The 22,953-nt window shown below is 57.2% G+C and overlaps 1 protein-coding gene across 1 annotated transcript; it reads left to right on the top strand.

Moving 5' to 3' along the window:
* The first annotated feature begins 539 nt into the window (after positions 1-539).
* On the top strand, positions 540-22,889 carry DNMT3B (DNA methyltransferase 3 beta). Its single transcript, XM_053992679.1, has 21 exons — positions 540-640; positions 3,928-4,005; positions 4,439-4,702; positions 8,276-8,402; positions 9,056-9,156; positions 10,275-10,358; positions 10,845-11,033; positions 12,152-12,310; positions 13,031-13,138; positions 13,877-14,018; positions 14,375-14,503; positions 14,923-14,967; positions 15,419-15,498; positions 15,782-15,894; positions 16,275-16,458; positions 16,700-16,784; positions 17,262-17,500; positions 17,659-17,749; positions 17,961-18,109; positions 18,746-18,831; positions 19,985-22,889. Exons 3-21 carry the CDS (start codon positions 4,598-4,600, stop codon positions 20,124-20,126), a joined length of 2,358 nt encoding a protein of 785 aa, XP_053848654.1. The 5' UTR covers positions 540-640; positions 3,928-4,005; positions 4,439-4,597; the 3' UTR covers positions 20,127-22,889.
* Positions 22,890-22,953: the final 64 nt, after the last annotated feature.

The following is a 22,953-nucleotide window of genomic DNA, read 5'->3' as shown; positions in this document are numbered from 1 at the left end:
GCTAGCCCAGCTGTAAGGCAGGCTGGGGCTGTATTCCCACATGTGGCAGCAGGATGAGGCTCTCCCACAACGGGAACAGACCTTGCTTCCAGCAGCCAGAGCCCTGCTGAGTGGCACAGCTCTCCCTGGACTCAGGAGAGGTGCCAGGAACAGGAGATCTGCTCTGGGGAGTTGTGGTGAGGAGTGACTGGTTGCTGAGAGCTGTGATGGAGCAGCACCGGTGGAGCTGGTGGCGGGGCAGGCGGCCAGCGCAGGGCTGGGGTGAGGGCTCAGACAATGAAGATACTCATGGAAGAGGAGGAGACATCCTGTGGGACGTGCTCCGATGGGGTCTTGCAGTGAAGAATGCTGTACAGTGAGAATGATATTACTGTGGGCTGGGAAAGAGCCTCTGAGCTGTGTGTACATCATGGGAACCGCAAAGCCTGAACGCAGCAGGAGCATCGCTGCCGACTTCGGTGGAAAGAGAAGTTCCTTCTGCTCTCAGCCCCAGCTTGCAAGTGTCCAAGTTGATTTAATGGTGCTGGTGCTCCTCCCAACCTGCAAGAAGACTAAACAAGTTCTCAGCCGTTACTGGGATATGGGAATCTGGGACCCACAAGATCTGGAGGTGACAAGGTTACACTGCTGACAGCTGTAGGTAATGACACACATTTATTTATTTGTGGAGGATCTCCAGGAGCGCTGCTGTGATACATGGAGCAGGTCCCAAATCAAACCCCTGGGTGTAAAGCAAAAGATGGGAGATAGTAGCAGCCAGAGCAGAGCTCTGAGCAGGGTGTGGCATTAGTTTGCCTGGCCAAGGTGACAAAGGAGAATTTTAGGAAGAAATTAGAAGTGGGAGAACTGGGTGGACAGGGAGGAGCTGGGCCTGGTGCCATACCCCAGGTGTACTTCAGAGAAGGCACTGGCTGAGCAGCCTTCAGTGAAGAGAAGGATTCAGGGTTGGGAGTGAGGAGTTATGTGTGGAAGAGCTGGCATGGTTGCTGGGAAGCATGTGAAAAATGAGGAGTCACTTCCAATGTGAATGGATGTTGCCAGTCCCGACCGTGTGATAGTGACAGGGAATGGCTCCTTCAGCTGGTTGGTCACTGGCTCCATGAATTTGGGATGCCAGCCAGCCAAAGGAGCACAGCCAGGTGGGGGAATGGTTCTTGCTGGAACGACATTTTGCAGAAAGGACATGCTGCTTGTGCCCAGGGGTGGTGAGGGACCCCCCAGTTCTCCCTCCCCGCTCACATGAGCCCTGGCCATGCTGCCTGCTCCTTGCAGCTGCTCCAGCTCTGGAGTGGAGGAGCTTTGCCCACCCAGCTGTGTCCCATCATTGGTCTGTGCTGGAAAGCCACAGGGCTGGTGGGAAGCAGTGAGGGAGCTGCTTTGGTACTCTCCTGACAGAGGCTGCTGATGCCAGCCCTGGCTCAACAGGAGAGCCTGGTGTAGGTACCTGGAATGCATGGCAGGAGCCTGGGTATAAAATCCTCTGTAAAGGTACCTTGTTTCCCATGAAATGACAGACACATTCTCTTGATTGTTATGAAATAAACTCTCAGCATCTCTCTGTGGTATGTGTAGCAGAGATAGGAAAAGGATCAGGCTTTGGCTCATCGTCTACCAGAGCTGCTTTGTCTGGTACCAGACCTTTCCCACAAGCAGTTTGCAGAGCCTTGCTCTCCTGAATTAAATGATAACTGAGGGGCAGAGAGGGAAAGAGGGCGTTTCGGCTGGCGGGAGATTGATGGCAGGTCAGTGAGGCCAACAGCAGCAGGAAGGTTTCCGTAGAAAGGGAGAGGAACCAGTGGATACTGGAAGGGCTGATTCCACCCTCATAGTGCTCTGGAAAGCCTCATGAGCACAGTTCTCAAAAGCATTTCCCTTTCCTAAATCTGGAAAAACAAATGGGAGTAAAATATATTTATTTGTTTTAATCTACTTGCCCGAGCTGTGAATTGGCTTTAGGTTTATGTGGTGCATGTTTGTTTGAATGGTGATGTTTAGTATCCTCAGGGGCTTATTCAGAGTCGGTTTCTCAGCTCCTCCTGTTCACTTGCAGAGCATTTTTTACATTTGCTGCCAAATTTTTCATGCTTGTGTTCTGCAGGGATGGAGGTGTGGTTTGGGGGAACCTGCTGTACAGGCCTGGGGCTGGTCCTGCAGATTTCAGACACTTTGGCTAACTAAGATTTCCTCCTGACCTTGAAAGCTCATTTCTATCACACCAGGATAATCTTATTTCTTTTCTTACTGTTATACACTTTTCTGCTGAATCTAGAAGTAATAACAGGCAAGCAGGGAAGATTATACCCCACGTGGACTCCGGATGCTTTGTCTGGGGCAGGAGAGGCGCGGGCTGTGTCCCTGGCCCCGGCACAGCCCTGCAAGTGCCTTGCCTCTGGACGGGAAAGGGAAAGAACAAACAAAAACTGAATGTAAAACTTGTGGGGCTTTGTCTGCTCATGGTGCGCTGCACAGGGTTGTGCTGCATGGGGCTGTGTAGGCCACGGTGCTGCTGGAAACCGGTGGGCAGAGTGGTGGCTCGGTGGGCGAGGGCTCTGCCCGGCCCTGGGGAGCCAAGGGAGTCTCCTCTGCCTCGGGGATTGAGCTGCATGGGGCTCCAAGCCCCGGAGAAATGATGAACCCTGGGGATGCTGGGCAGTGGACGTGATACCAGGATGCCGGCGGGTACCAGGGGATGGGGAGCCCCGGTAGGGTGTGAGACACCAGAGGAATGTGGAACCCCCGGAGAGGGATGCTGAGCCCCGCGGGGGTGATGCAGAGCACCGGGGAGGCATCGCTGCCGAGCATGCGGGGAGCCGAGGCAAGGGGGATGTGGGGCGCCAGGCGGTGGTCCCAGGCGATGTGGGGCAGTGGATGGAACACATTGGGGCACCGGCGGGTGTGGAGTCGCGGCGGGGGAGGATGTGGCGCCCCGGGGGATGCGGGCCCTGGGAGAATGCGGGACCCCGAGGGCTGCGCGCCCGATGGGCTTGGGGGGCCTGGCGGGTGCAGTGGCGGTGCGGGCCCCGCGCTCCCCTCCCCCGCCATGGGGCGGCGAAGGAGGAGGAGGAGGAGGAGGGGCTGCCCAGCACGGGCAGGGTTAAAGCGCCATGTAACCGGAGCGCGGGGCTGTCGGGGGCCGGCCGGGGCGCGGGCAGCGGCGAGCGGCGGCGCGGCCCCGCTGGACGGCGCGTCCCGCCGCGGCGCAGGTGAGCGCTGGACCAGGGGGACCGGAGGGTCCGAGCCGGAGCCGTGGCACATCCTCGTGGGCGGCTTTGTTGTCCGCGGCGGTGGCGGGGTACAATGAGGCGGGAGGGGAAGGCGGCACCGGGCGCACCGGAGAGCCGCGGCGGGAGCGCCCCGGCCGGTCTGGCGGCCCCGGTGCCCGGTAACCGGGGACTCGCGGCTTCGCCCCGGGGGCTCGGACAGGGGGCAGAGGGTGATGGGCCCGACCGCCACTTGTTGCCGGCCCTCGGCTCTGGGGGGTCTTGTAGGGTTCGTTGCTCCCACAGCTTCGGGCATGGTCCCCTAAGTCCCCCTGGTCCCGCCCACCCCTCCGGTCCCGTTGCAACTTTGGGAGTTTCCCGCGGAAGCGCCGCGAGCCCCGGGGGCGCGTCCCGGGACTGTCACGGCGGGGCCGGTGCGGCACCTCCCGCGACCCGCGGGGCCGGGCCGGGGCTGAGCCAGGGACTGCGGCGGGAGGGTCCCCTCGCTGATACGGCGAGTGATGGCTGCGGGGCGGGGGTGGTTCGGGGGGGCCGGGGACCCCTGCCTGGCTCGGTCGTCCCGGGCAGCGCCGCCTCCAGGCCGGGGGCACTGTGGGGAGCTGCCGGGGGTACCGGGACACGGTGGCGCTGCTGCCCCGGGCCGAACACCTTTGTTTTCGGTTATCGGTCGGGGATCTGACAGCGCATCTTCCCTCTCTGTTGGCAGGAAAAAGAGGTTCCTGGCGGCGCCTCGGGCGCGAAGCCTCCCGGGGGCCGATCCGGAGGGACGGGGTGGCCGGAGCAGGTATCGACCGGAGGGCTGTGCTGGCATCCGCCTCCTGCCGAGCCCGCGGGGAGCCTCCGGGGAGGGGAGATCATCGGAGAAGGAGGAATGAACTCTTCGGAGTGGCCCCAGCGTGGGGCACAAGTCCCGGGAAGCCGGGAGAGGGCAGCGGCGGGGGGACTCCTGGGCGAGTGGTGGTCCTGGGGCAAGAGGTGGTCCTGCACCGACCTCCCTCGGAACGGGAGAGGGCAAGGAGGGGGTGGCTGGAGTGTGCTGCCCTGAGCAATACTAGTACTCTCCTGCCTCAGTTTCCAGTTTCCAAATTTTTAATCAGCTGAGGAGGAGTGAGGCCGGGTATCCCAGTCCCGCCTCTGGGGCTGCACGGGGCTGGACGGGCGGCCATGGGGACAGCGGGGTGTCATTGTCATCTTTTCGTCCTCTTGTTCGGGGGGAGAATGAACCGGTGACGACTCGGGACAGAAGACTGGCCACCTCTGAGCGGGCCTCACCTGTGCACCGCAGCCCCCACAGCCCCCAGCCCTGCCCCCAGCTACTGCGCGCCGGCAGCCCCTGCCCCACGCCGGGGGGCTCGGCCCGGCTGGATCCCACCGGGATGAACATGGTAAAGAGCCCGGAGCCGCTGGAGCAGCGCTTGGCGGGGATGGTGGCTGTCCGGGAGACGTCTCCAGCCTGGTCTGCGCTGGGAGAGGAGGGGCCGGTTTGTGTTTTGTTTCTTTTCTTTAACCCAGCTTTGCTGAGAGGCAGCGGGGAGAGCCGGGGTGGGCGCCGAGGGCTGCGGGGGGAGCGGAACGGGGCAGGAGGAAACCGGGGGAAATGGAGGGAAGTGCCGGAGCGGGAGAGCAGAGAGGCCAGGCACAGGAAGCGGGCAGGGGGAGCCTGCCCTTCGCCCCCTGCCCTTCCCAACGAGCACATCTGCGAAATCGGCGCCTTTCTTACGGAACTGCCAACCCAGCAACTCCTTTCTTCCCAGGATTAGAGGGAAATGTGCGGTTTGGGGAGACTTAAAGGCCATTAGTGTGCACCACAGCCCAGAGCCAGCCCGGCCATTAGGGTCCTTTATTTCTTTTTGTTATTCAAACAGGGCTTGGGCGATGGCTCCATCCCAGCCATGGGTAAAGCTTCCCTCCAGCCTTTTGATATGCATGCCCCTGTCTGGAGGCAAAGTCCGAAACCTCCCCACCTCCTGGGGACATGCACCTGATAACAGGGCGGCCTCTTTTCTCAGCAAGGAAAACTGAAACCAGCCTGGGCCAGGCTGGAGGAGCAGCCCCGGGAGCAGGGGCAGGGGTCCAGTCCAGAGCATGGCCCAGCCAGGTGAGCCCTGCCCACCCTGCCCTCTCTGCCAGGTGAGCCCAGCCATCCTGCCCACTCTGCCCACTCCGCTCCAGGGTGGCCGGCAGTTGTGGCCAGGCAGGGACCAGAATTCTCTAAGCAGTTAATACTGTGGCATGGTCTTTAACCAGTTTGGCAAATCTTAAAGAAACTGGTATTGCAAAATGAGGGCGGGCTGTGGAGTCAGCGGGTTCATTGTCTTCTCGGATGGGATTTGGCTGCAGGGCACGTACTGGTCACCAGGCAGTGCCGGGGCTGCCGCTGGTGCCGGGCTCTTGGGGAGCGTGTGGCAATGGAGCTGGAATTGTGCATTATTTGCCTCCTCATGGATTCCCGTCTGTAGTACATGACTGTGGAGCACCCGGTGTGTTTGCAGGGCGCTGGGCAATGCAAACACTGCAGGGTTGGTCTCCCGTGAGCCAGCCCATGTGAGGGCAGTGCTCTGTTTCTTATTATTAATGCCCTGAGTGCACATGTTGGTGTGTTTTTGCGAGGGGAGGTGAGGACAAAGAACCAAGCCTTCCTCCTGAGCAGGAGGGGCTGAGCTCACAAGGATGTGGCTCCTGCAGGGGACTCTGGGTGGTCAGTGGGCAGCAGGATGGGCTCCTGTGGCTTCAGCACTTGGTGCAAAGTGCAGGAGGAGAATGGGATGGGAATTGCAGTCCTGCTGCATAGGTTTAGGATTTTGGGAGAGGCACTTTTAATGAGCAGTTTGTGCTATGGTCTGCTGTTCCCTTTCCTGTCAGAGGATGGTGATGGGATGTCCTCAAGTGATCCTGGGCAGCGCAGCTGGAGAAGGGCACGGACCACGCAGGGAGCTGACGTGCCTGTGCTCACGGCAGGGCCTGTGGCCTGTGCAATGCACCCACAGAGCTGTGACCTGTGTGTCTCTGCTCTGCCAGCGAGCAGTTCCTTCCAAAGGGATAACCCTTTTTTTCCCACTTATAACTGGAATAAAGGCCATGGGGGAGCTCCCTAAGCTCGTGGCAAAGCTGAGCTTGGGGCATCAGATGTTCAGTCCCGGCTGTGTCCCTGGCGAGACCTGGCAACTGTGTCACCTTAGCCCTTCACCTCCCCAGTGCTGGGCTGACAGGACACCCTTGCCTGGTGTGCTGGACATGAGGCAGTTGTGGGGCTGAGGAAGGAAAAGCCATTTTGAAGTGCAAGTTTGAACTTCCTGGACTCAGGTTCCTGACAAAGGAATGAATGCAGAGGTCATCTGAGAGTCCCAGTGGAGTTTTGTGGGTGCAGATGTTTGGGAGGGCTGGGAGGTATCCTTGCCTGCTTCTGTCCTCCCTGAACCTTACCTGCCTCATGCAGCTCCATCTCCTTGTACCCTTTGGTTCAGATCACCCTCTTGCTGGGAGAGCAGCCTCCCTGTAGGTATTCCCAAGGGAGATTCACTTTTTGGTGAGTTATTCTGGTTTTGGTGGCAGCATTGCTGCCAGTCATGGCTGCTGCTGCTCTGCAGCATTGTGGGCTGGGGAGAGGGAGCAGACCAGGAGGAGCTGGCCCTGACCTGGCTGTGCTGTGCTGTGGTGGATTGCTGCATCCTGGAGCATCTTGGGGCCATGTGGGACCATCCGCCTGGGCCGGGGGCAGGCGGCGAGTCTGGGCAGCTCCCAGGAATTGTTTGCTGGGTCTGGGAGCAGATGTGCTGCAGCAGAGGGATTTCTGCACACACAGCTGTGGGGGGTTATGCAGCGTCTGGTGCCATTCCTCCCCTCCTCCCTTTGTCCAGGGGAGAGGCAGTATGTGCACTGAGGTTTCTGCCTGTGGAGGTGGGTGCTGGACACCTGTTTTCCTTTGTGTTTGAGTGTTACCAGGTTTTTAACTTTGCCCTCTTCGTCCAAAACATCAAACTCCAACTGGTCTTTGTTTGTCAGAGGTGCTGACAGATGATTTCAAAGCAGAAATCTCAATTGCTGGGGCAGTGGTTGGAGGTGATGCAGAACGAGAATGACACAGAAGGGGCGGTGGGCTGGAGCTGGGGTCTCTGGAGCTGAGGGGGGTGTTACTTTGGCTTCCTAACAGGGCTGTAGGTGGGCAAAGCGCTGCGAGCTTCTCAGCTCTTGAGTTACGTGCTGCTGAAATGACTGTGCTGCTGAAGAGACAAGTTGCAGCACAGACCCATAGCCCGGCAATGAGGCAGCATAGTTCATGGCATCCGGGTGCCTCTGGGAGAGCTGGGAGCTTCTACTACAGAAAACAGGAGCCAGGGAGGGCACCCAAGGGAAGGCAGCAAGCAAGGCAAGCCCCAGCTCTGCAGGGGACACCAGGGCAGGGGCTGCCAGGATGCACAGCCCCCTGCTCTGCCCCTTCACCCTGGGGCAGGGCAGCTGAGGCCAAGAGCGGGGGGCAGGAGGAGTTTTCTCCCTCGGTGAGAGTTTAGTGCAGGCTCCAGGACTTTGCTCCCCCGTGGCGGGCTGCCTGCCTGTCCTACTGCTGCAGGAACAGCCCACCCACCTGTGGGCGTGCTGGGCAGCTGGAATACAGGGAGGCCAGGGAGGCTGGTGGCCCAGGGGTGGGCTCTCCCCAGGGGTGGGCTGGCCCCAGGGGTGGGCTGGCCCCTGGTTTCTACAGGGTGGCCAGGAAGTGCAACTCCCCTCCAGACAGGGTCTGTCAGAGTGAGCTGGGGCTCGGCAGCTCTGAGCCAGCGTACAAATGTTGGGGAAAAACCTGGTGTTTCCTAAGGATAAGTGGGTTTCATCTGGGACCTCATTTAGATGGAGCTGGTTGGCCTTTAGGGCCACCACATTTGTGTGGAGGTTATGTGCAAGTGCTGTTTATTTCCCAGGACCTTTAGTTGCATCTCCAGTCAGATCCCTCTGCTAAGGGCACAAAGTTAAAGCTGGCTCAAGGACCTCACTCTGTCTGCTTTGCCCTCCCCAGGGCTTCCTTGCACATCTGAATTTCCTTTCCATTCTGGCTTCTACAGGCGACTATGAAAAAGGACAAGAGCCATGGGCAGGATGAGGCAGACTGTAGGGCAAAGCTGATCCTCATCAACGGGGACAATGCACCTGGTGTGGTACTGGAGGCGAATGGGAAGCCCAGCACTCCAGGTGAGGGTCACCACGCTGAGCCCAGAGTGCTCCAAGGATGCTCAGGGTTGGGGATGTCACAGCCTCTGTCCCAGGCCTTGCTGGGGGATGAAGCGCTGTGGCTGTGGCCAGAGTTCCCCCATGACCCCAGTGGATTTCTGTGATCCAGGAGCACATCGAGGCCAAGGTATGGTTGTGGGAGTGGGGGCCACACTGGGATACTGGCTCTGCCCCCATGGAGTGAGGGAAGTGGGGGAGGCCCTCCAACCTGAGGGGTGCCATTGACCCGAGGGGTTGCGTAGCTGCTCCTGAGATTCTCCAAATCCCACCTCTTGGGTTCACAAGGTCCTGCTTTAAATGACCTGGTGACAAGCCTGGAAGAGCTGGCATGTGGCCTCCTTGTGCCTCTGAGCTTTCAGGAACAAGGGAGTAGATAAGAATCTGCCCATGCTTGCTGCTGGTCCCTCCCAGTTTTAGGGACAGGTGTGTGATCTGGGGCTGTGGTGCCACAGTGGGGAGCCCTGGGGACACCACTTGGCCCTGCCTCCAGCCACATCTCTCTGAGATGAGGTTTAGGTGTCTCCAAATTGTGCTGTGGGAGCAGTGGGAGGCTGGGGCATGCAAGGACATGGCCAGGTGGGCTTGCAGAGCCTGAGGCTGCTCTGTCTTTGCAGATTCCAGGGGCCTGGGGCTGCTGCCTGTGAAGAAGAAGGACAGCAATGGAGACCTCTCCAAGGAGGACCTGGCCTGGCCACTCGATCTGCCAGTGCAGAGGGTAAGTGAACACCTAGGGTGTTTTTTGGGTACTGTGTGTGGACAGCATCTGGTGCCAGGATCCTCATCTCTTCCCCTCTGGGCTTTTCTTGTGCTCAGTGCCAGAGGAACAATCCAGTGGTGAATGCAATACTCACAACGTAATGTTTTAATTTTTAAATTCCAGCTTCTCATGATACAACAGTAGGAGGGGGTGGTGTGGGATGCAGTGATGCCCATTACATGTTGCAGCAGCCTAATAAAATAATTTTGCTGATATTTTCTTTAAAGTCTTGACGGTATTGATAGACTGAAACATCTCGTGCCTCCCACTGTTGGGGTGAGCTGCTTTTAGCTGCCATGGGGCTGGACCCCAATTTCACCCACCCTCTTTTGTTGACTAGGTTGACAAGCCTCCAGGGTCTGGAAGCATTTTTGCCTTCTGGCTTTATTGTTTTGAGTTAGAATTAAAACCCAAGGTTGGAGATCTGCCTGAGATGAGGCAGCTTCCAAAAGAAAGAGCCATAAATCCAGTGGGTGAAAATTGAGCTTTCCCACTATGTTTAGTATGGGGGCTCTTCACTGCAAAATCTCATTTAATTTTGAACCTCTGTAATGCTGGGTGCAGGCAGCAAGTCTGGGCTGTACTGTACCTCTGACCACCAGGGAAGGGCTGCCCTGGGTGCTGCTGCAGGGCTGGCATGGGAAAGAGCACCCATGGGAGTGTGAGAGCATCCAGGGTGTGTAAGAGGGTCCATGCCTGGGACAGTGCTCTGCTGTGGTCTGTGGTTCTCCTGGCATCCCAGTCCTCCCAGCTGTGGCTCCTGCTCTCTCTATCATTCTGAGTGCAGTGGGCTGCAGCAATGGGGCTCCTGAGCCTTGCAGAGATGCTGTGGAGCAGAAAGTTGCCCAAAGGGGCTCAGCACAAGGTGCTTCCAGCATCCATCTGTCTCCTCTCACCTTCCCCAGGGCACTGCCTGTGGTGCTCAGCCCCATGAGGCACAGAGTGCCCATGTCCCCATATGAGGAGGGCACCCATGCTGTGGCCCCTCTCTGTTCTGGTAGCAGGTGCAACCCTGGGGCAGTGCTGGGTGGGAGAGCAGCCTCAGGCAGAAGCCCACCCTGTGCCTCATGTTCCAGGCAGGGCGGACCCGGCAGGAGATGCGGATCAAGGAACCAGCACGCAGTGTGGAGACTCTCAGGGACCTGCCAACTCCTGTGCGGGTGAGGGTCTGGCAGGGCCAGGGCTTCCCTGGGGCTTCCCGTGGGCTCCAGGGACTTGCACTGCTGCTATGCCCTGGTCAAGTGTCTTCAGAGATGGTGTAGCCTCCCTGTGCCTCAGTTTCTCCTGTGAAAGGGGTTGTGTTTGTGCTGTATTTTGCCCCTGCTATGAACTGGATGCATTGAGCACCCTGGGGGGCATTTGGGACAGGAAAAAGGGAGGGGGCAGTGGTGCACCATTTGCTCTGGGTCTGGCAGGTAAAAGCAGAGCAGTTCTCTTGCAGATGCCCCTGTTAAGGGCTCTCCTCTCTATTCATGGCTGCAGTGGTGCCCTCATTCCCTGGCTCCCCCTCTCCCATCCCGATTGCAGGGCTGGGGAGTGACACGGGGCTGTGTGTGATGTGGGGAGTGGGGGTGATGTGGGGCAGGTCTCTGCTCCCCCTGTCCCTCTCCCTGCTGCATTCACACTCTTCTGCCTCCACCATGCAGAGCTCCAGGCGCCGCTCTGCCGTGTCCACACCCGTGACCATCGACCTGACAGAGGAGGACTCCCAGGACTCATCCCGGAGCAGCAGCACACTCTCTGGAAGCAGCTCCCAGGAGGGGCAGAACGGCTCTGCTGACCTGGGGGCCGAGGAGGCAGAGGGCAGAGACACGGGCACGGCGCTGGAATACCAGGTACGGAGGGGCTGAACTCTGCTCCTGCACCCAGCATGGTGGGGGGCAAGGATGAACCTCTGTGACTTGTCCAAAACAAACTTGGAAACCTCAGTGCTGTTTCTCCTGCCCACCTATCCCTGCATGCCTTCCCTGCGTGCCTGATGTTGCCAGGCTGTCTCCATCTATCAGGCTTGGATGCTTTGGGGACCAGCCCCACCAAACTGCCACTGGTGCCACACGTGGCCCCCCCGAGACACACATGAGTGTGCCGTGTGCCATGCCCTGCTCAGACAGGCAGTTGCATGTGCAGAAAACATTTCTGTCGGGGATGCTGGAGAGAACCGAAGCTGCTGGGGCTGCAGAGCAGGATTCGGTGCCTGCGGGCCGCAGGGCAGGGCCCCAGACTTGCAGGAATTGGGCAATTGCATCTTGCTGCATAATTAAGTATGTAATTGCAGAACAAAGCTGGAAAGGAGGGCAGAGAGGTGACTTTTCTCCGTGTGAGGTTCCTTGCTGTGCACAGCACCCAGCGTGGCCTGCGATGGGTCCCATCAAAACTCTTTTCTTTTCCTTCTCTGTTTTGGCTCTGCCACATTTCGTGCTCTCTGCAGCAGGAACAAGAGGAGGGTGGGTGTCCTCTCCCTGGGGTGCGGCCACACAGCACAGGCTGAGCTGTGAGCCCTGTGAAGGGGCTGCCCCGTGCCAAGGAGGATCCTCATCTGCTGAGGGCACCCGGGGAACAGCCTTGGTGCAAGGCTTCCCTGTCTTTGCAGAGACCCTGGGAGGGCAGGCAGGAGTGGACACGCACGGGGCCCGGTGCCAGGTGGGCTGTGCAGGACGGAGCATGCACCACACTGTGTGCCAGGCATGGGCTCAGCATGGGGCTGGCACACACAGGCCTCCCCACCAAGCTTCAGCATGGATCGGGGCTGGGATACAGTGCTGCCAGGGGGGGATGGTTGGCTCTGTGCTTGAGGGAGTGGTTGCAGTTTTTGGACATCACTGCACAGAGGTTCTACACGCGTGACACACGTGGCAACGCACCAGGGCTATCCCCTGTGCTCCAGGGCTCTCCTGCACAGCTGCCCAGACAAAATGGAGAGTTTGTAATTTCGGCTGATGTGTTGTGCTTTCAGGATGGGAAGGAATTTGGAATTGGGGAGCTTGTCTGGGGAAAGATCAAAGGTTTTTCCTGGTGGCCTGCGATCGTCGTCTCCCACAGAGCCACGGCCAAGCGCCAGGCAGTCTCGGGCATGCGGTGGGTGCAGTGGTTTGGAGACGGAAAGTTCTCAGAGGTAAGCCTGCTGCCCAGCCCAAGACACCCTTCCCAGCACGTTTCTGCCCCACTCCTGAGGCTGGCTGTGGGGGGTGTGTGTGCTCCTGCAGCCTCCCAGGCCTCCCCTCCCAGTGTTAAGCATAGCCAGGCCCTGGCAGGTTCTCATGGCTCTGGTGTCTGTAACTAATCACTGTAGGCTGGTGACAGCATCCAGACATGGGGACATCTGCCTGACCACTTCACAGGGTCCATGCTCCAGAGCTTGCCTTGTCACTCCCTGCCTGGGGAGGGATGTCCCCTCAGAGCCCTGTCACCCTCACAGAATCAGTATCCTGAGTTGGAAGGGACCCACAAGGATCTTCAAGTCGCACTCCTTCCCTGCACAGGCAGCCCTAAAGTCCCACTGTATGTGTCATCCGAACACTCCTTGAGCTCTGTCAGGCTCCTGCCATGACCACTTCCCTGGGGAGTGTGTTCTAGTGCCCAGCCATGAACCTTTTCCTAATATCCGACGAGGATATCCAGCCCCTCCCATGCTGCAGGCAGGAGGGAGGAAGTGCCGTGCTGGTGTCACACCAGCAGTGCCGGCAGAGGGTGCAACCCACCCGTCCTTGTCACACTGCTGCTCCTGGCAATGCTGCCACTGGGCTTCCTCCCGTGGGGACTGCACAGTGCTGGGGGGATATGGCCCAGCAGGGCATTCCCATCTCACAGGTGAGGTCTTGGTGCTCTGTCCCAGGTTTCTGCAGACAAACTGGTGGGACTGATGGCCTTTAGGCAGCATTTCAATTCCTCCACGTTCAACAAGCTGGTGTCCTACCGCCGTGCCATTTACCACGCTCTGGAGGTAACCACCAGGGGTGGGTGGATGGGTGAAGAGGTGCCAGCTGAACCAGCTGGGCTGTGGGTGGCTGGTGGGATGGGATGCAGTAAAACCCTCCTTTCACTGCTGAGATGATTTCCAAGTGCAGCTGTGGGGCCAGACCCTGCTTATCCTGAGGGTTTGGGGGTAGCTGCTGCTGCCCAGGGTCTCACTGCTCCAGAACCCCAGGCCAGACTCCCTGTGAGGGCTTGGACGTGGCAGCATCATTGCAGCAGGGCAGTGCCAGGCTGGCCAGAGGTGTCCTGGGTCAGTGCCAGATGCCCTTTGAAGTCAGGGCTAGTGCTGAGCACCTCTGAATCCAGTTCCCATCCAAGGGATGTACCACATGCCAGCCTGTGGGGCTGCAGACCCACAGGCACCTCTTCTGCCTTTTCTTCCTGCCACTTGCCATGGAGCAGAATCTGGGCAGGAGCTTTGGCTGGGCTGTCTCTGCTTCTGGCTCCACTGGGGCTGGTGGAGGACAGATGGGCTCATTGTAGGGATGGAGGCACCCTTGGCTGTGGCCAAGGGCACACCCAGAGCGGGAATCCATCAGCTGCCACCATCCTGGGGCCACCAAGCCCCGTGTGTGTGTGTGTGTGTGTGTGTGTGTGTGCTGGGTGGGCAGGGGGCCTGGGGCTGTGGCTCTGGCAAGCTGTGGCTGCTCCCCTGACAGAGACCACCCTGTAACCCTCTCTGTCCCCTGCTGCCCATCCCCATCAGGTGGCCCGGAGCCGGTCGGGGAAGACGTTTACAACTGGCCCCAGGGAGTCACTGGAGGAGCAGCTGAAGCCCATGATCGACTGGGCAATCACTGGCTTCAAACCCCTGGGGCTCAAGGGACTGCAGCCACCCAAAGGCTCAGGTGAGGTGGTGGCATCAGCTGGCTGGGGGCTGGTGGAGGGCTGGCATGGGCAGTGGCCACTGGGGGCTGGCCCCGGCTGAGCCTGCTCACCCTGTGCTGTGGCCATACCAGTCTAGTCCCAAGGTGATCCTGGGGCTTCTCACTGGGACCCTCAGTAGCATTGCAAAAAGTTGGAGTGGCCTCCAAGCCCCATGGAAATCGGACCTGGCAGAGCCTTGTGCCATGTGTGACGACCCGGGTGGCCAGGAAGGGTCCTGCTGTGGCTGGGGTGAGACCTGGCAGGCCTTGGCAGGAGGTGCCCAGGGCCAATCCTGAGGCTGGAGGCTTGTCCTTAAGGAGGTTCCTTTTCCTTGCAGAGAATGGGGTGCTGAGGAATGGGACAGAGGAGGTGGTGTCCTTTGAACAGTGTCCCCCCACCAAGAGGCTGAAGACCTATCCCTGCAACAGCAGCAAGGAGCAGCGTGTGGAAGAGGACCAGACCCGAGGTAACCAACAGAGAGAGCTGGGGAGTGGCTTGGCCTGGGCTGTGCACCCCAAGAGCACTGGGAAACCATTCTGGCAAAGGGCTTGGCTCTTCCCTGGAGCCATAAACCTGGTTTCTGAAGGCAAAAGCTTTTGTGGTCTGGTGGTGCTGACTAGTGCCTTACAAGACACCAGCAAACCCAACTGCAAGACATGGGCTGGGCCCCACCAGTGGCTCAGCTTGGAGCATGACCATGTGCTGCTACACTGAGCTCTAATATCTCCATCAGTGAAAAGATGTGGGCTTTGCACCAAAATCTCTCAGCAAAGCTGGAGTAGTTCTAATGCAAGAAATAAGGCACCTGTAAGAAGAGTGCATTTAGAGTTTGTAACATAAGAAATGATAATGTCTTTTTTTCTTTTCCTTTTCAAATTTATAAAGAGCAAATGGTTTCTGAAGTTACGAGCAACAGCGGGAAGCTGGAAGGTAAACGCTGGCTCTGTCTCTCCTTGCAAGAGGTGTGAGGTGCTGGGGGTGCCCAGCAAGGGTCATGGGTCCTCTTTCAACTGCACCATGTAGGAAGGGGGACAGGGTGCTGAGGGGAACAGGGTGCTCAGAGGGAGAGGGTGCTGAGGGGAACAGGGTGCTCAGGGGGAGAGGGTGCTGAGGGGAACAGGGTGCTCAGGGGGAGAGGGTGCTGAAGGGAACAGGGTGCTCAGGGGGAGAGGGTGCTGAGCAGATCTTCCATGGGAGCCACAGCCATATCTGGATGCGGTTCCAAGGGCAGGCCCCATTTGGGTGCAGTTCTGAGCGCAGGCTTTATCCAGACACGGCTCCAAGGCGAGGCTCCAGCCTCTGCAGCCTGGGGTGGGGTGTAAGGGGGCCCTGCCCTGGGTGCTCCCTGCCCTGGGTGAGCAGAGCTCTTTCTGTCCCACAGAGAGCTGTTTGTCCTGCGGGAGGAGGAACCCGGCCACCTTCCATCCACTGTTCAAGGGGGGCCTCTGCCAGACATGCAGGGTAAGTGCTGCTGTGCTTGGGCTGAGTGGGAGCCTGGGGCCAGAGGATGGGGCTGGGGCCCAGCCAGTGCTGCTGGGACAGGGGCTGGCTGTGCCAGGTGCTGGCTGTGCCAGGTGCTGGCCATGCTGTGTTTCCCACGGGGCCTCGCCACCTTGAAACACTGAGGATGTGCATCTCCAAAATCTTGGCATGTACTGAGAATGGAGCAAAGCTGTGTTTTCCACTGTCTGAGCACGGTTCCTGATCCTCTGTCCTTCTCTGCTCTTGGATGTCCTTTTGCTAGGATAGATTCCTGGAGTACTTCTACATGTATGACGAAGATGGGTATCAGTCCTACTGCACTGTCTGCTGTGCAGGCAAGGAGCTGCTGCTCTGCAGCAACGCCAGCTGCTGCAGGTGAGCCTCAAGTCTCTGCTCCTGGGGCTGAGGGCCTGGCATCCTTCCCAGGGAGCTGCAGGAAGCAGGGTCCTCCATGAGCCTGGGCAGAGGCTGTGCTTCTCCCCTGTTGGCTGCCATGCAGCATCTCCCAATGCAGCCTACCTACCCTTACTGAGCCAGGTATCACCTGAATAAGCCCTGTGGAGGCTGGCAGGAGACTTACCCATGCCTTGGTCACCAGCTTGTGTTAGCAGCTCTAATAACCAGGGTACTGCCTGCAAAAATATCCTGTAAAATGGTGGGGGCTCCAGTCCATGGCAGGGGAGACTCCAGGAGAAGCTGGGGTGACCTAAAGGGGTTTCTGGGGTGACAAGCACAAGCTGTTGTGGTTTGGGCAGGTGCTTCTGTGTGGAGTGTCTGGACGTGCTGGTGGGGCGAGGGACGTCGGCCAGAGTAAAAGAGCAGGAGCCCTGGAACTGCTACATGTGCCAGCCCTATCAGAACCACGGCGTGCTGCAGCGCCGGCAGGACTGGAACACTCGCCTGCAGGACTTCTTCACCAGTGACAAGGGACAGGAATATGTAAGGGGTGGGGGCAGGGAGCCTCTTGTGCTGGGATGTGGGGAAGAGGGTTAGTGAGGGCAGGGCAAATGACCTGGACTTCCTCTTCCCTCTGCCTTGGTCTTGTTCACCCACCCTTTCCAAGGGTGCCAGGCTCTTGGTCCCACAGATGCTCTCCTGAAGGTGGAGGTGCTGCATTCAGAGCCTAATGGGACAATGCAGTACTGTCAGGGCTGGGGCTTCATGGCTGTCTCCATTGCAGGCTGCACCCAAAATCTACCCAACAGTTCCTCCAGCGAAGAGGAGGCCAATTCGAGTGCTCTCGTTGTTCGATGGGGTGACAACAGGTGAGGCAGTAGGGAAGCACTGCTGGGCAGCTCTTAGCACTGGGCATTGGGGATGAATCATTCCGTGGGCTCAAACCTGTCTCTAAAAGCATGGTGGGGAGGAGGGGGTGAAAGCAGGGAGATCCCCATCAGAAGAGGGATGAGGGCAGGGTCTCCCTTTCCTGCTGCACAAGGCTGTGGAGGAGGGGAGGGATGGAGGGAGGGCATGGAAGGGGAAGGGATAGAGGGGAGGGCATGTGTGGGCACCTCACAGAGGTGTTCCTGCTGTGCCGAGTGTGATCTGGGGTGGCTGGTTCCCTTGAGAAGCCAGAGCTGTGGGGACACCAGTAACCAGTAGTCTGAAGTGCCTGAGGGCAACTGGTTTGGCTCAGTTCACTCAGCTCTGGCATTCTGCTTTCTGGGAGCAAACCTGCCTGGAGGAATGGGTCAAATAAAAGTTTACTCACCCTGAAGTGCTGTTTGACTACACCCACCTAGGACATCCAGGAGCGGCCACATCAAGCGGTGCTGACGAAGGAGACTTGGAGGCTAAAGAGAGCAGTGCCACCTCAGACCTCTGTCCGTTGGCAGGGTACACAGTGCTGAAGGACTTGGGCATCCAAGTGGAGAAGTACATTGCCTCAGAGATCTGTGAGAACCCCATTGCCACGGGCAAAGTGCGGCCCGAGGGCAACATCACCTACGTGCGTGATGTCAGGAACATAACCAAGAGACATGTGAGCTCTGCTTCTGTGGGAGCCTGAGGGACATGGCACCATGGGGGCATGGGTCTCACCCCACCAGCTCTGGGACAAGCTTGTGCCCTGCCCCATTGGGGAGGAGAGACCCATTTCTGTGCCATTCCCTAACGATCTGGGTTGTCTGTTCTCTGTAGATTGAGGAGTGGGGTCCTTTTGACCTGGTGATTGGTGGAACCCCCTGTGACGATGTCTCCCTTGTGAATCCAACCAGGAAGGCGCTGTTTGGTAAGTCTGCTTTGCCTCTGCTGGGCTGCATACCTTGGGATGTTCCTGGGCCGTGGAGCCTCCTTACAGCCTGGGAAGTGGTTCAGCCCCAGGCTGTATTGGTGATGGGCTGTCTCCATACTCATCTTGGCGGGGAGGGCAGCCAGGCCCCCCAGCCCCACACCCCATGCCCCAGCTGGTCCCAACCTGCTGCTCGGCTTTTTCCTCGCAGAAGGAACCGGGAGGCTGTTCTTCGAGTTCTACCACCTGCTCAACTACGCTCGTCCCAAGGCAGGCGAGGAGCGGCCCTTCTTCTGGATGTTTGAGAATGTGGTGGCCATGAGGATCAACGACAAGAGGGACATTTCCCGGTTTCTGGAGGTAGGGATTGCTGACAGCTGTGGGAAAGGCGTTGGAGCAGGTGACATTTGCTGGGCTGTGCAGGGTGTGCCGGGTGTGAGGGTCTGGCTATGGTTTCCTGTGGCCCTGATGCTGGAAAACCCCCTGCCTGGTGCACATGCCAAGGAATCAAGTTTAGTCTTGGCTCTGGATCCTCCCCTCTGGCTTTCATCAGGTCAAACCCAAGCACAAGTCCTCTGGGGGAGGGGTTTTGCCAGCCTTGCAGAAAGCATCTGTTCCTAGCAATGCCTGTTATTTCTAGGGGGAGGGGGGTCAGGACTGGGAATGAGTTTTAACTCTGTGGTAGCCAGGATGGGTTGTGGGTCAGCAGGGACCACTGGTGTAAAATCACCAGTGAAGGCTGGTCCTGGTCCATGGGAACCAGCACTAAGCACCCTGTGGTGGTCAATAGCTGCTGGCCATGGCCATGGCCTGGGAGCTCATGTGGCTGCACAGGCTGTTCTCTGGTATGAACCAGGGTTTGTGGGAGCTACATAATTTTGAGGATTTCCTGACGACTTTTAAGTCCCTGCACTGCAGTGGGAAGGGCTGTCCATGCAGGAGAGAATCAAGCCAACATTTCCTCTAACTTTCATTTCCCCTCTTTTTGGCTCACAGTGTAACCCAGTTATGATTGATGCGATCAAGATATCAGCTGCCCACCGAGCTCGTTACTTCTGGGGCAACCTCCCTGGGATGGACAGGTCAGTCAGTCTGCTCTCCTTGGATCTCTCACAGTGCTTTTGGTTTGTTTTATAGTGCCCATTTGTGTGGGTTTTTTTGTCTCCCTGGCTCTAAGCCCAGCTCCTGGGACCAAGAAGCCACAGCTCCTGCATGGGGCAGCTTCCCTGCAGTGATGTGCACACGATAATTAATGCTCTTACTAATAAGCAATGATGAGACTGCAGGGGTGAAGTGTAGCAGCATCCCCTGCCCTGACCCTGAAGGTTTTGGAGGGAGGAGTGATGGGGCTTGCTCAGGATGCTGTGGTGAGTCTGGCTGTGGGTGCACATGTGGACTGCCTTTGGGGTAGGGCCCAGGCTGATGTGGGGGTGCTGTATGGCAGCCCTGTGCCCCGGTAAGTGCAGTGGTTGTGGGTTTATGGAGGGGAACTGAGTGGCTGCTGTGGCTGTGGTGGGTGGTGTGGGGGAGCTCACACAACAGCCAGCAGCTGCTGTGGCAAAGCATGAATGCACCCTGCTCCACAATTCACACCCGTAGCACCCTGAATTCATGGCAAAACACAGCAGAAGGTCTGGGAGAGATAAATCCAATTACAAGCAGTCCATTACACCAAGTATGTGTGACAAAACTTGAAGGTTTTGCACGTGGATGCTTCTGGCCGGTAAACACAAGACTAGGATTAAATACTTCTGCTTGCTTATATTTAAATTGCCAGTATTTGTTGGAGTTAACACTAAGCTAAAGGCATTTGAAAGTAAAATAACAATTCCAAGCCTTTGTCATGTGAAATGGCTGTTGGACTTTCATCTGTCTGATTGTAAGGGAAGTGCCCAGCCCATGACTCAGAGCTACTCAGTCCTATCTCCAGGGAGTAGCCCTGGGGCAATGCTTGCAGAGGTGCTGCTGAGCAGAGGCAGGTGGGATGCCCAGGCACAGGAGCCTTGCCAGGAAATCCTACAAGGTGCAGGGCACTGGGGATGGTGGGAAGCCACGGCCTGGCCCCATCCAGAACTGCTTAGGTCGCGTGGGACTGGAGAGCTGAATCCCCTCCCATAGGAGACTCCCGATGCTCATTGTCTTTGGGTGGCCTGGGAGCAGTGCTGGTGCTGCCCAGGGAAAGGGATTCCTGCTCCTGCTCTGCCTCACCTGCCCTCTTCTGCCTCTGCTCCGCAGGATCTTTGGCTTCCCCCTCCCCTACACCGATGTCTCCAACATCAGCCGCGGGACTCGCCAGAAGCTGCTGGGGGGATCATGGAGCGTCCCTGTCATCCGGCACCTCTTCTCCCCACTCAAGGATTACTTTGCCTGTGAATAGCAAACGGAGCGTCCCTCGTCTCTCTGGTAAAGATGCACAGCACCGCTGCTGTGGCGGGAGAGGGACGGGCACGGCCACCTGACCGCCAGGGCCCCGTCCCTCCCCGGCCACGTGCCGCGGGATGGCAGCCTGGCCCCGCCGGGAGAGCCGAGGAATGTCTGTAACCAAAGAACCTGGCAGGGCAACTTCTTTAAAGGGACTAACAGTGATACGTAGGAAATGATGGACGAAGCTTTAATTACCCAGCACACGAAGCTCTATGCATCACTGATGAGATGGGAGTCTCATCCTCCAGAGCATTAACTATTCCTGTTTAGCCTGGAGCCGGGAAGTCACCACTTGCTGAGCAGCCAGTGTGCGGGCAGCTGCTGGGGAGCTGCAGGCAAACCTGAACTACAGTGAATTGGTGCTTTTCCTAAACAAACAAAACCTCTTGAAGTAACTGCCAAAAAACCCCCAAACCGTAGCAGCAGGTGTAAGGGACCCTGCTCAGGTTACACACTGAACACAGGATCATACAGAAACCAAATCTTTTTTGTTTTTATTCTTTTTGATAAAATTTAATTTTGTTGTTTTAATGTCTATTGCTGCTTTAAGGCATTACGTAAGAATGTGGAGATTCCTAGACCTGAATGTAGCTGAAACTGAACTGTGAGGTGATAGAATTACTTTTCTAGGTAGAACTAAAGAAATATTGTTTTATATGTTTGGTTGTAGTTTACAAATATTCACTACTTCCTTTTTAAAGCATCTAAATCCTCTCCTTACATTTTAAAATCCTGCTGAATGGTTTGAAAGCTTACACAGTAACTGGAGCAGGGAGGATTTGGGCTCCAGGGTCTGTAAAGGAAAATATTCTTGGAGCATCCATTTCCCCAGTGAATGTGGTATGTCAGCAGGAAGGACAATGGCACCCTCAAATCTCAGCACCCCAAATGTCATGTAGGATGTCATGAACCCAAGCAGTGGTGGCAGGGCATTCCTTCCAGGGAAAATCCCACCCAGCCCTCGTGGAGTGCAGGGACCAGGAGTGCAGCACTGCTCTTGCCTGTGCCCTTCTCATGCTGTGCACAGGGAATGGGACAGTGAGGCAGGAAAGTACTGCCACTGCTGGGGGGTCTTGGGGCTGTACCTCTCCTCCCCTGTGCTCCCATCTCCCTGTGCATCCCTGTGCACAGAGATGGGATTGTGTGCCTGGCCCCAGCCTGGCAGCACCCTGGGGGCTCCTGGGGCTGTACCCCCGAACTGGGAGCTCCTGTGGCCACCACTGTGCTCACTTTTGATTGCCTTCCTCTACTCCCCAGCTTTGCCAGAGTGATTATCATGCTTTCCATGAAGTCCTGGGCACACTGAGCCTGTGGCCAGCGGGAAGGTGCAGGTGCCAAAACCTTTCGCCAGGTTTTCCGTAGCCACTAGGCTACTGTTCCAGCAGGCATCTTTGAGGATTCTGAATTCCAATGCACATTTCAATGCACTGAAACGACTCCCCCCTTGGTCCCTCTGTCCTCTCCTACCTCTGCTGTCACCTGGCTCTGGGAGAGCCCTTGGGCATCATCTCAAAATTATTCAGGTTCAAACCATGAGCCAACCCTCCACCCAATCAATGCCAGGCTGCCTTGCTCTCTTGCAAGGTGCTGTACAGCATCACTGGGAAGAACTTCTCTCCCAGCTCCTTCTACCTCTCTGGCACCCCTGTCCTTGTGGTGGAGGACAGCAGCCTCCCATTTTCCACCCTTGTGTGCAGTTTTCCATCCCAGCTCTGAGAACCCTCTTCTCTTGGTCTCCAGTCCAAGGCTGGGCTTGGGAATGGACAGCAAGGGAAGCCCAGGTAGTTTAAAAGATTTTTTTTCCCCTGTTTTAAGCTGGAGGTTACTCTTTAGAGAGAACTCCTTGGGGGTTCATTCTTGGTGACTTGTTCAAGCCACATGCCTTAGTTAAGAAAACTCTTGAGGAAAGCCAAGCAGGCTGGTCCAAGTCATTGCTGGCACCTCCCATGCTTGACCAAGTGCTTGGGGACACGTAGCACCCTCTTGCCACCAGCCCCTGGACTGGGAAGATGGCAGGGTGGGTTCTGTGCATGCTGGAGGTGTTTGGGAAGCCTTGGCATTGCCAGTGCTGCACCAGCTGCTGTTGGACTCCTTGCCAGTCTGTGATCCTTATGTCCAGCTGGACCCCAGCCACAACACTAATTGCTCATCCCAGGTCCTTGCAGTCCCAGTTTGGAGCCCCAGCGTGGGGCCTGAGGGCCAACAGCCATCCAGTGCAGGGGCTCAGGGTGACAGCCATCCTCTGCTCTGGTGGGCTTGATTTTTCCAGACTGGGCCAACACGTGCCCTCCACTCCATGGCATCCCTGATCTTATGTACTCCAGATCTCACATCCTTTCCTATCTGATCAAAAGGAAAACAAATAGATGAGGGAAAAAAAGGACTTGGGGAAAGTAAACAAAGATAAAACAGGAATGAGAATTGTCTTGGCATTAAGCTCTCTTGATGAGAATTGTAGTAGACAAGTCTTCCTTGAAATGTTTTTCCCTCTAAGAGCTGCCTTTTATTTTGAGTTTATAAAATGTTAAGGGAGGGGGATCTCAGAAATTCCTTTTTAATACTTTTTAAAGGTTTCTAACTCTCCCTGGTGCTATTTTTTTAGGTTAAGGATTTCTAATGTTGAACATGTTGCGGGTTTTTATACAATCTTTTAAAAATGAGAGAAATGTATCATTTTTAACACATTTCACAGTTTTTGTATCCTGGAGTGTGGAAACTCGCAACTTTGCCTTGTCCACATGATTTCACTGGTTTCCATGTGGGAAAAAAAATGTCGACAG

The sequence above is a fragment of the Vidua macroura genome, chromosome 17, assembly GCF_024509145.1.
Source record: "Vidua macroura isolate BioBank_ID:100142 chromosome 17, ASM2450914v1, whole genome shotgun sequence".
Classification (NCBI taxonomy): Eukaryota; Metazoa; Chordata; class Aves; order Passeriformes; family Viduidae; genus Vidua; species Vidua macroura.
This window is presented reverse-complemented; position numbering and strand designations above follow the sequence as displayed.

What these genes read in the sequence shown, in the direction of transcription:
- DNMT3B (XM_053992679.1), top strand. Translation starts at nt 4,598, where the DNA reads ATGAACATGGTAAAGAGCCCGGAGCCGCTGGAGCAGCGCTTGGCGGGG. An exon ending in CGCTGGGAGAGGAGGGGCCG is followed by an intron (nt 4,703 to 8,275) that starts GTTTGTGTTTTG and finishes TGGCTTCTACAG; the next exon opens with GCGACTATGAAAAAGGACAA. An exon ending in AACCTCCCTGGGATGGACAG is followed by an intron (nt 18,832 to 19,984) that starts GTCAGTCAGTCT and finishes TCTGCTCCGCAG; the next exon opens with GATCTTTGGCTTCCCCCTCC.